General features: G+C 33.8%; 1 protein-coding gene across 1 annotated transcript; it reads right to left on the reverse strand.

Moving 5' to 3' along the window:
* Nucleotides 1-850: 850 nt before the first annotated feature.
* On the reverse strand, nt 851-3,592 carry LOC131646633 (uncharacterized protein At1g32220, chloroplastic). Its single transcript, XM_058916620.1, has 7 exons — nt 3,351-3,592; nt 3,009-3,099; nt 2,822-2,910; nt 2,664-2,719; nt 2,301-2,447; nt 1,953-2,078; nt 851-1,436 (listed from the first exon to the last, which is right to left on the reverse strand). Exons 1-7 carry the CDS (start codon nt 3,461-3,463, stop codon nt 1,156-1,158), a joined length of 903 nt encoding a protein of 300 aa, XP_058772603.1. The 5' UTR covers nt 3,464-3,592; the 3' UTR covers nt 851-1,155.
* Nucleotides 3,593-12,395: the final 8,803 nt, after the last annotated feature.

Consider the following 12,395-nt stretch of genomic DNA (forward strand, 5'->3'; position numbering starts at 1 on the left):
AAAAAATTCAACTAAATAATTCATTCATGTTTTTTAACATATTTACGTTAGAATATAAAAATTAACTATTAAAAAATTTTCTCAAAAATGTCAAAATAAAAAATCATTAAAATTATTAGGAAGTGGATTAAGAATTAGTCCATTGAACCTACATGAACAATTGGAACAGGGAAGCAGATTCTCTGTCGTTTACGTTGCGTGAATTGTCCTCTGCCTTTCTTTTATTTTAATTTGTTAGATGAATCGAGCCATCAATATATGATGTCATGTGGTGGCGACACGAAGAAGGCCAACAATGGGTACGACGAAGACATATTTCAAAGTTTAATTTTTTTTTTTAAGTTTTCACATGGCATCATATCAATGACTCGATTCATCTATCAGACTAAAATACATGAAAGGTAGAAGTGGCATCATATCAATAACCCGATGCATCTATCAGACTAAAATACATGAAAGGTAGAAGTGGCATCATATCAATGACTCAATTCATCTGTCAGACTAAAATACATGAAAGGTAGAAGTGGCATCATATCAACGACCCTTTTCATCTACCAGACTAAAATACATGAAAAGTAGAAGTGACATCATATCAATGACTCGATTCATCAATCATACTAAAATACATGAAAGGTAAAAGGCAGTTCGCAGGTCAACGTCAGAGACTCCGTTTCACCCATTTGAAAGGTCTACCTAGGATAAGATGAATAGGATTTTGACCTAAGCTATTGGCATATTCGTTCTATGAGAGAATATTAATAAAAATCATACTTTGAATTATTTGAAATAAGGTAAGATGTACAAATGTTTTTTGACAAAAGATGTACAAATGTTAAGAATAAATTAAAAATTCAAATTATTTAACAATCACATTGTAAAAAAAGTTAATTATTACACTATTGAGATACTATTGATAGTGCATTATACTACAAGGTACTCCCATCATGCAGCATATGCAAGTCAAAATATGGTTAGAGTATAGCTTGTATTCACAAATAGAACAATTAAAATTCTAAACAAATCACAACTGGATAAGGATATCCAAACACTGAAGTATTACACCAAAGATTCAACAAAGAAAAAACAACTTAATTTTTTCACTCCATTTGTAATATTTGCAACTTTATCTAGTATGACACCAAACATGTATTTGGATCATACCCTTACTTTCTGAGCAGCTTCCTTGATCTGCTCAATTGTAAAAACACCAAAGAAGTCATCATCTGTGACACCGTTGATAACCGCCAATGCAACATCTTCAACACTGACTGGTGGAGCCAAAAGCAGATCAGAAGCAGGAAGTGAGCTTAATGGTTTTGTGAAGTTCTCTATTGCTTTTAGAATTCTTTCAGCTGGCTCCCCTACTAAATCCAAAGGAATCTCGAAACCGTCCACTTTTCTTTTCCCGTATATGAAACCCGGTCTTAGCACAATACCTGAAGATGTTTTGGGATTTTTAAGAGAGTTTTCAAAAATGCGACTCAAGGAAAAAACAACTTAAATAAGAGCTTACCGTATAAGTGCTTGTCTATAAGCTAATGCTACTACTTCTATAGCAATAGATAAGATAAGTTAAACTGTTTTCATATAAACTATAAGCTATTCTGAAGAGCTTATGGAAATAACTTGAAAACAGCATATGAGCGTGTCATAAGGTGTTTTCATAAACTCTCAAGAACAGACTCACAAATGTTTATGCTAACAGATAAACTCAAATAAGTCAATCCAAACACGACAAAAGCATGATATTCATCTTCCACAAACCCTATTGTTGAATCTCTATGAGCTTTAGCTCTACTAGTCTAAAGTAACCATTTCATCAGCAACTCGACTCGTTTGCAGGTCAGTGTATTTGGAGTTTAGACTAGTTGAGTTCAGAATCTCAGTTCTTTGTTAACAAGACTCAAATACCGATCTAGTCTCAAGCTCACGAAGACAAAGAGAATAATGACCTGAATTAGGGAATTTAGATAGAACCTCAGATTCTGCTTTCCTCTTTCCTGTGAAGTACCCCGATGATAGTAAAAACGATGGCAAGTTATAGTCATGAACTGAGATCAATATGAATTTGGGGATTCCTGCAAGGAAAAAAGAACAGTAGTGTGAGAACTAAATAGCAGATCCGGTTATTAAACTCTGGTTCCTTAGATAAATTTAAAGCATCACCGCAAAAGAAATATCCCAAACCAAGTACCGAAGGGTAAGAGCCATAATCGTCAAACCAAGTACCGAAGGGTAAAAGATATATGCTCGCACGCAAATAATTTAACTGCAAAATAATGCTCAATGAGATGGCTCACCATATTCCTTTGCAGTATTCACAGCCAGAACATTAGCCTCGCCATTAATCTTACTCATTTGTTCGTCGCTACCAAAACCTCCAAGTGTTGAGACGACTGCAGTAGCTCCAGGAAGTACTTCGTCCCAGTTTACATAAAAAACATCTCCTGCACATTAGGATCGCATAAAAGATAGCTTAGATGCCAAAAGCCCAAAACACATTACATTTTATCTATCTCACAATTCACATTCACCAATATTATTTATGATGTTCATATGCTCACAAAATCATCTCGAATATCTCACAATTTCCTGTACTCTTCTTTAGGTCCACACAAAATTGCAAGAAAGAAAAAAAATCATGTATTAGTAAAATAACATGCCTGAAACCCAAGTAACCTGATCTACCCATGAATCGGAGTAAGAAGGACGACCTGACCTGTCAAACAAAATATCAATCAAATACGTAAAACCAAAAGAACCGTAGAAGAGATTAACAAACATACACATATGCGGTGAATTAGTTCAACGTTTCGCAAACCTGTTTACGCTTACGACTTCTATGCCCTTGGAAACTGCTGCCTTGCATATGGCAGAACCAACAAACCCATTGCCTCCCAATACTACAATCTACAAAGAGACATATAAAAGCAATAACATTTTTGAACAACATACCTCAAAAATGAATATCAAAGTTATCGAAAAATGGAAAGTGTGTGCATACATACCTTTTCACTTTTAACATCAGCCACAACATCTATAGTTGATGTGGAAGATTCAAAACCACCAACACCTGAATAACTGCAGCTAACTGCAAACCTGCACATCACATTATATTGATACAATCCGTTACTCACTAAGACTCATATTGATGATTGTGAACCATAATCTGTCATCAGAAAACAAGCACAGAACATCATCAAAACTAATTTCATAGCAACATGTTGCAAAAACTAGCTAATAGCAGTAAAACATGAAAATTAAGAGAAAATTTTAAAAATTGAATGAAACCCAATATAGAGGAATGAAAAAAGTTGTGAACTTTAAGGAGAAGAGATTGGATTACAAACCGGTGACTTTTGAAATGCAAATTGGGTAAAGTGTTGATTGAAGGTCGTTTGAGAGAGAAAGCGGTGGGAATGAGACGAGGGGAAACGGCAGGGAGAGACAAAAACGACGCCATTTTTGTTGAGTTGAATTCAGGCGCTTAGCTTGAGAAGATGCAGTAAACAGAGAATTTTGAGAAGGAAGAAGAAGAGGAAGAAGAAACAGTGACGGTTTGAAACACACACCACCGAATTCTCCTCTATTTTTTTTTTTTTTTTTTTGTAAAAAATATTTTAACTTTTTAAGAAAACCACTAAAATTTAGTAAATGTCTTTATTTTTTTCTTTTTTTGATTGAAAATGTTTTTACTATTTCTCTTTCCTTTTATTTATTATTTTACAAATTAATGATTTATGTTATAATAAACATAAATATTATTTATTATTATTATTTAGAAATTAGTAATATTAATTATTGTAAATGTGTAATTTGTGAAAATTAAAATAATAATGTGAATTATTACATTAGTGTAATACTTGTATTTTTGGTAGTATAAATATCTATTTCATGTAAATACAGATCAATTTTCTTTGAAAGAGATAAGTGATACAATTCTACTTCCTTCTTCATTTTATTTTAGGTTTTGTTTGAATTGATAGAATCGGATGGAGTAGGATGAGATGGAATAAATTGTTTGGATAATTTAAAAACGGATGGAGCGGAGCAGAATGAAGTGGTATGGATTTCATTCTATTCCAACACTTACCACCATATTTCTTCCCCTCTGATTTGGGTGAAATGAACAATTTACCTTGTTCCGTCCTAAAATTCCCAAACAATAGAATGGTATTTTCATTTCGCTCCGTTTCATCCCGCTCCATCTCATTCCGCTCTGCTCCATTCTGCTCCGTTCATTTCATTATATCCAAACATATCCTTAGTGAGATTATATAACTTGATTAGTAACTTATATCATCATATTAGTTCAAAAATATTAACAAAGTTAGATTCAAATATTTGACTTTTTCAACACGTTATCAGCACAATCGTTTCTATCAAAAGTTATTACTACACTAGAAGGTTAGCATGGAACATGTCAAAAACATTTTCGTTCTGGACAGTGGAATTATCCATACAATCCTCAAAAGTAAGAAATATTTTACTAAAATAAATGTTACTAAAGGTGTAATAAATACAATCTCAGGTTTTACAGATTTGATTGAATGAACATGTAATGCCATGTTCATATTACAAAATAGGACAAAGTTTCTCATTAATAATGCTTTATAGTATAACTCTTCAAAATCAAAGAGAAGTTTGTTGAGTTTTAATTACATATATCGTCAAGTATATGATATTGAAATTGGAACTGAAGGTAATATAAAATACATTAATATCACTGCTAATATTTTGGGAAAGAAGAAAACTTTAGAAAAACTACCAAAATTTACTTCTGGATTACATTATGCATATATACATGAAATTGAATGTAATTTAATAGCAAAAGAAGATATCAAATTATGACTTTATGGCATGATCGTTTAGGTCACTCTGGTTCAACAATGATGCGTAAAATAGTTGAAAGTATGCATGATCATCCATTGAAAAGTTTAAAACTTATAAAAGAAGATAAACCATGTGAAGCTTGCTCTCTTAGCCAACTAATAACAAAGCATTTGCAAGGCAAGATTCAGACAAAATCACCTGTATTTCTTAAAAGAATTCAAGGCGGTACACGTTGACCTATCTATCCACCGTCGGGACCATTCAGGTACTTTATGATATTAATTGATACATCTAGTAGATAGTCATATGCATGCTTACTGTCAAGTCGTGATATGGCATTTGTAAAATTTCTTGCCCAAATAATTAAACTGAGGGCTTAATTCCCTGATTATATTATAAAAGTTAGACTTGACAATGTCGGTGAACTTACATATGAATCATTTAAATATTATTGCATGTCAATTAGAATTTTTGAACAAGTGACCTCAAACACAAGAGGAGGTGAATTATGGTATTTGAAAAACGTGATTAGTTTTACCTCTCTCAATTAAGATCGTGTTAGTAAAGTTTTTTGAATGAGTAAGCGTAGAGGAGTTAAAATATAAAAGTAAATTGCAAAATATAAAGAGAATAAGGATAGAAAGATTGCACCAGAGAGTTATCCAAGTTTGGTCGAACGTTGACTTAGTCTTGCCCTCAAGAGGTCTTTTTGAGATTTTTCACTATAGACCTGTGAGCTTTTGAAGGTTATGTCTACGAACCTTAATATAATCTGATTTTTAAGATTTTGAACAACCTTATCCCCAACATATCAACAACTTTTACCCCAGCTTATTTTATCAAGACAATTAGAGATTTATAGTTAATCTCTTTAACCAGAACAAAACTTTTTTCAACGAAGCTTAACAAACCCTTAAAGGTATCACACCCTTGAGACTATAAACGACCAGCACGAGGTTTATCTCTAGAACCAAAATTCAATCTCTTAAAGGTATCACACCCTTGAGACTGGAAACGACCAGCATGAGGTTTATCTCTAAAACCAAAATTCAATCTCTTTAAGGTATCACACCCTTAAGACTATAAACGACCAACATGACCACTTACAAAAATCTTCTCCTCACAAATAAAATTTCACTCCAAAACACTAAAGCAACCAGAAGTGAAGAAATAAGTTTCTAGTGAGAGAAGGATAAAAAGTTAAGAGATAAATTTCGAATAAATATGAAAGCGTTGGAAAGTAGAGTGATTTCAAGTGAGGAAATCACCCCCTTTATATAGTAATTGAAATCATCAAAAAAAGAAATGTTCCATTAGCTAAATTAATTATCTAACCGATTAGAAACATCAAATATAAATGTTTGTGTTGCCTAAATAGAAATATTTGGATATAAAGTCATTGCACAACATTAATGCGCTGAACAATTGTCTTGGTCGTAAGCTTGGACTTATCTAACTGATTAAACCAAAGGCTTAATAGATAAAATATCCAAGTTTTTCCTTTAGGCCATTTCTGCAGCTCTTACGTCCTCTGGTGCAACTTTAAGGCGTTTTTGAAATTGTTTTCTTTTGATAAAAATATTTTGTGTGTGTGTGTGTGTGTGTGTGAATGTGTGTTAGTTTACTTAGTATTTTTAAGCTACTTTTTTATTTTTACAATATTTGATTCACTTAGACTGACTGATAACACCTGACGAGCTTTCACATCTTTTTTCGAAAAGGCTTTAGGATTCTTACTAGATATTTGATTATATTAGCACTTTAACTTTAAGTACTTTGCAGGAACATATATTCTTTCATGTGATGTTGTTATCAAAACTTCATATGCTGATTGTTACCTGTAAGCACATAGATCCACAATATTCCTCTTTTTTTATGATGACAATGCATCTCTCAGAGAATATGGTAATAACAAAAGAAATAATATATTTTAGAGTGATTAATCTCCTCTTGTGTTAGATAAAAGACATGACCCCCCTGAGAGTATGCTTATCTACCTTTGTCAAAATAAAAAAGGTAAATAGTAATAAGCACATAAATTCACATATAGTCATTTATGCATGATTGGTTTAAGATTCCTAGTTATGTTCTTATAAAAAATAAAATTTCTTTAGGAAGTGGTTTGGTGAAGATGTCTGCGAGTTTATTGTACGGGTCTACGAAATTAAGCACATGTATGAGTCTAGGAAGTGGTTTGGTGAAAATCTCATTATTTGCTTGACGGCACAAAGACATGACTGTTTAGGAGATGCTTGAAAGCGTGTACACATACATAAAGAAAACATTTTATCAGGTCGTGATGCAATTAGATATAATAATGACCCGAGATGATTAGTCCGTAACAGGAGTTAGGCTCGGGTGCCACTTGTTGAACAAGTGACCTCAAGCACAAGAGGGGGTGAATTATGGTATTTAAAACTTGACCCTCCCTGCAAAAAATTGTAGGAAAAATAGGCATGCCCAATAGGTCGGGCCCGTTTCTTCACCCTTACTAGAGACCCACTGTTGCTAAGTGCATTAGTATATGATAAGTGCATTTGAATTTTAGATTCGAAACAATTAAAAAAACATTTTAAGATATCTATAGAGTGTGTGAGAACAATGTGGATTCTACATGCCACCCCAAGTTATATTTGACACCCCCCCGAATTCAATAAAATTCCATTATAACCCTATTAGAAATTTCCACCATTTCACATATTCACGTCTGGAAACCGAAAATTTCAATTGCATGCCGAAAATTCTTTGAAAATAGTAAGTTCAATACTTGAAATTTTTTTCACCATCATACCGGAAATTCTTTGGAAACATTAGTGAAATACTAGAAATTTCAAAATTTCCAAAAAATTTCGATAGTTCAAATTTTCTTGAAAATTTTGGAAATTTCAAAATTTTCAGTAATTCTTTCCTTACGATTTTTTCACTAATTTTTTACAATATTTTTTTCAGTGAGGACCAGAGAAAGTGACAACACCGTCGCTAGAGCTGCTGAGACATAGGCTTCCTAGCTACGAGCTAGACGACATGCTCCGACAATACAACAGTCATAAATTAAAAAATAACTAAACATGAAAATCAGGGTACTATCAGATGATTTTAGACGTTTCAATATCTTGATTATGTCGTTGACAGATCTTGAAATTTGCGCATCAAACTCGATCGACCCCTTAGTTTTCATACAATGAAGTGATTTCCATATGGTCGTCATGTCCATATCGGTCTCCTACCCAATCAGGCTGTATTTCACCCTTCCATTATTATCAAGTCAATCTTCACGAAACTTGGCCTTTTCCACCCCTTTGTTTTCGGTATCCTGCAGCAATGCATTCGACTTATCTACCAAGTTGGCGATAAATGAGGCGCCATCTGGAAGCTTGAACACAACACAAAGATTATTTTCTTTAAAATACATTTCCGTCTTTATCAGAAATTAAGGAAGATGAAATTTTTAGATGTATTTCTTTATAACATATGCCCATATTTATAGAATCTTAGATTCATTCTATACTACACAGAATGTCGGTGAAATCATAACCCTACAAAATTGTCGCTAAAATCTTGATCGTCAAAAAATTTGACAAAATACACTACCTAACATTTCAGTTATTAACTAAATGTGTGTTTGGAAACAATGTGAATCACCGCTGACGCACGTTTTGATGCTTTCCACTGCAACTTTTCTGAAGCTACTCTGGCTAGCTTTTATATACTGTGCGTTTGTACTGTGATTTTTATATATTGCCAAACATAGGCTAAATTTTCAATATAGACTGATAAATTTTAAAATTTCCCAAAAAATTTATAACATGCTGAAAATTTCAAATGAACCATTGAAAATTTTAATCTTTGTGCCAAAAATTTAATTCAAAATATTATTATTATTATTATTATTATTATTATTATTATTATTATTATTATTAGGGTTAAATATACTAACCCCCCTGTAATGTTAGCGAGATTAGGTTTTAGCCCCTGTAAAAAAAATTTTTTTGATCCCCCCTTAACTTCTGTAGATTCCATCCCCAGACCCCCCTAATTGCCACGGTTGCACTAAGATTCCCCCAGGATTCTATATTTTATCATACGTGGAATTTTTTTTCTTAATATCCACCATGGCATTTCACCATCATTCCAATTTACTCTTCATCTGGAACGAAGAAACTAGGGTTCCTCTCTCCATCGTTTCTCTCTCCATTTTTCCTCTCCTTGTATCCTTTCCTTCATCGTTCATCTCACACCATGGGTAGCAAATCTTCATCTGTAGGAAACTCCGGTTGCAAATCTTCCTCGCTGCTTCATCGTTCCCAAGCTCCATCTCACTGTGGTTGTAACGTTACAATGAAGATGTAGATATCAAACACCATTGATAACCCTAAACGCAAATTCTGGAAATGCATAAATGTACTAGTAAGTTCATTCACTTTTTTTTTAATTTGCTCTGTTTGCTGTGCGATAAATTTACTTGTAATTTGTTGTGCGATAAATTTTTTGCAGAATGGTTGTGGTATGTTCATATGGGATGATGAGCTGGGTGAATTCAATAATGCCGAGGTGATCCAATGTAGATGCACTGAAATGACAAAAGATGCATTGAAAGAGATATTGAAGGACATTGTTACTGACAATTTGGGAGCAGACACAAGTTATGAGAAGATTATGAGATTGAAGAAAAAAGTTGCAATGGAGAAGAAGAAGAACCAAAACATGATGGTTGCACTTGTTATGTCTTGGATGTTTTTTTCCGCAGTTTATATGTTTATGTAATTTAGTTTAGGGAAGTGTATGTTGTTTGTGATTGTATCACTTGTATCACTTTTGTGGTATCACTTTCGTGGTATGTAACAATTTGATCTTGAATGGAATGAGTTCATTGTTGTGGTTCAATTAAATGTCTATTATCATTTGTTTATAAAGATTTGCATACACCATAATATGAAGTAATTATGAGATTAGATAACATTTAAGGAAGTTGATCCAAAAAACCATTACAAATGTTATAGGTCATTACCCTAAAAGTCATGTAGACCATCATCCAAAATACCATTACAAATGGCTACAATTAAAATAGCAGTACACTAAATACCATAACACAAAGTACCATTACTAGACCATTACAATTTAACTTAATGTCAGTTGCTACAAAATACACAAAATAATCAACTTCTGCTCTTTTGGTTCTTCCATTTCTTCAAAGACCTAGTTGACACTCCAAGGCTTGATGATGTCTCTGCAGAGTCTATAATTGTGATTGGTTGCTCGGATGAACCTGGACCAGTAATTGGTTTCTTGAACCAACTTAATTTGACTCTTTCACTCCTCCTTATCTTTAAACCATGGTGAGGTTTGATTGTCTTCTTTTTCTTGGGCTGTGGTTGACTAGTGTCTACAACACATGACTGGGTCTGACTCTGCACATCATTTGGCAGAGCATCATGAACATTCTCAGGCTCTACATCATTTTGCACAGCATCCTGATCATCATTCTGAACAACCTCAATCTCCACATTGTTTTGCTCCTCATCTGGCACAGCATCATGTACAACCTCAGTTACTTTAACTTTGACCTTTCTCTACATCACAGTCACAAACAAACAATAAAATTTAGACATTGAGTGCAACAGAAATTTTTGTGAAGAAAATATAACATGTCTTACCTTTATTTTGAGTGCAACAGGGTCCTGTGTGGAGCTCTTACATGTCAAAGCATTATGACCAAACTGGTCACATTTTGTACATTTGTATGCAACCCCAGTCCTTCTTTTCCTAGCACCCTCTTCACCACTTTCTCGAATCCTCACCTTTCTAGGTTTACCAGGCCTTTGTTTGTAAGCTGGTGGTAGCATGTCTTCCATCTCAGCTTCTGGCCACATGTCTTGGCCATTTATAGGTGACATAGAGAATCCATAACAACTGGCATATTTCTCCCTTGTGTAGCATTCATCAACAAAATCCTCAGGTGTTTGTTTTCTATAGCTCAATGCAGATACAACATGCCTACAAGAAATTCCAACCAATTCCCAAAAGTTACATCTACATGATTTTTTGCTATGTCAACTATGAATTCTTGGTTGTTGAAACTGTGAGTCACTTGGAACTTCTCATCCTGTGACCAAGTTGGTAGCCAATGACCACTATGAAAAACTTCATTGTCCAACCTTCTCCTAGGTATAGGCATAACTCTATATTGCCATTTTTCAAGTTTCTGTACAGAGGTTGCTACCCTATTCATTAAATACTTCCTAATCCACTCACACATAGTAAGGATTGGTTTGTCCCTAGCAACTAAAATTGTAGCATTGAAAGACTCAGATATATTGTTCATCAACACATCACACTTAGGGTAGAAACTAAAAGCATGCTTACACCACTTCATCTCCTAAGTCATCTGCATCAGTGACTCCATTAACACAAGTAGGTTCCCTCACATAAAGTTCTATGTTTTCAGCATCATGTTCCAGATATAAGTCTCCATCAATACCATTTGCACAAAAATATGAAGCAAATTCATATGCATCATCATCCTTTCTAATCTGAATATAACCCTCATCTATTTCCAATATCTTCGCCCATACCCTATAGCTCCCTTTCTTGTACCCCCACTTATTCACTAGGTTCTCGATAATTTCCATGGTCCATGATTCTATGTGTAACCCAGAAATAGTAGAATCTACCCCCCTCTATAGATTATCTCATATCCGTTTACCCTAATAAACTCACCTCCATGGTGAAAAGTAACGTTGAAATGTTGCATATCCTGCTTTTAAACATTCAAATCGAAATAAAAACCCCAACAGAGAAGAAACACGAAATGAAGAAGAAGAAGAACCATAACAACACTAACCTCTGACATTGCGTCGTCGTCCACCAAACCTTTCTACGCCGCCTCCGTCCACTGTATTCTACGTCGCCGTCGTCACTGTCGTTGCTAACTTGGGAATGTCTGAAAACGTTAATAAACCTAATTTTTACAAGGGGGTAAAACCAATTGACTTTATTACATTTTACTACAGCGTGGCATGTATATTTTACCTAGATTGCCACGTATGTAACATCTTACAGCCACATGGACATTTTAATTTAATTTTAATAAATCTGATTTAACAAATGGCATTGAGGGGTGTTTTGGCGTGGAATTTTTGCAAGTTAAGGGGGTGATGAAAAAAAAACTTTACCAGGAGCTAAAATAAAATCTCGCTAACATTATAGGAGGATTTGTATATTTAACTCTTATTATTATTATTTTTTTTAAAAAAGAGATATTTTTAGAATTATGAAAAACGAGAGGTGCCACATAGGGGGTGGCATACCATTAAAATATGTGACATTGTATTTTTGAAAAGAAAATGTGTGACATTGCTGTAGTAGTAGATAGGGATGTTACCGTATTTGCTATTCCGAGAACTAGACCGAAATAATAATTGGATAAATTTGGACCGGACCGAAACAGTGATGAATATTTTTTTGGACCGGACCGAAACAGTGATGAATATTTTTTTGGACCGAAACCAGACCGTTACTTTGGATATCCGACAAAAATATCTAATAAATATCTAATATAGTAT

The sequence above is a fragment of the Vicia villosa genome, linkage group LG2 (assembly GCF_029867415.1).
Source record: "Vicia villosa cultivar HV-30 ecotype Madison, WI linkage group LG2, Vvil1.0, whole genome shotgun sequence".
NCBI classification, from domain to species: domain Eukaryota; kingdom Viridiplantae; phylum Streptophyta; class Magnoliopsida; order Fabales; family Fabaceae; genus Vicia; species Vicia villosa.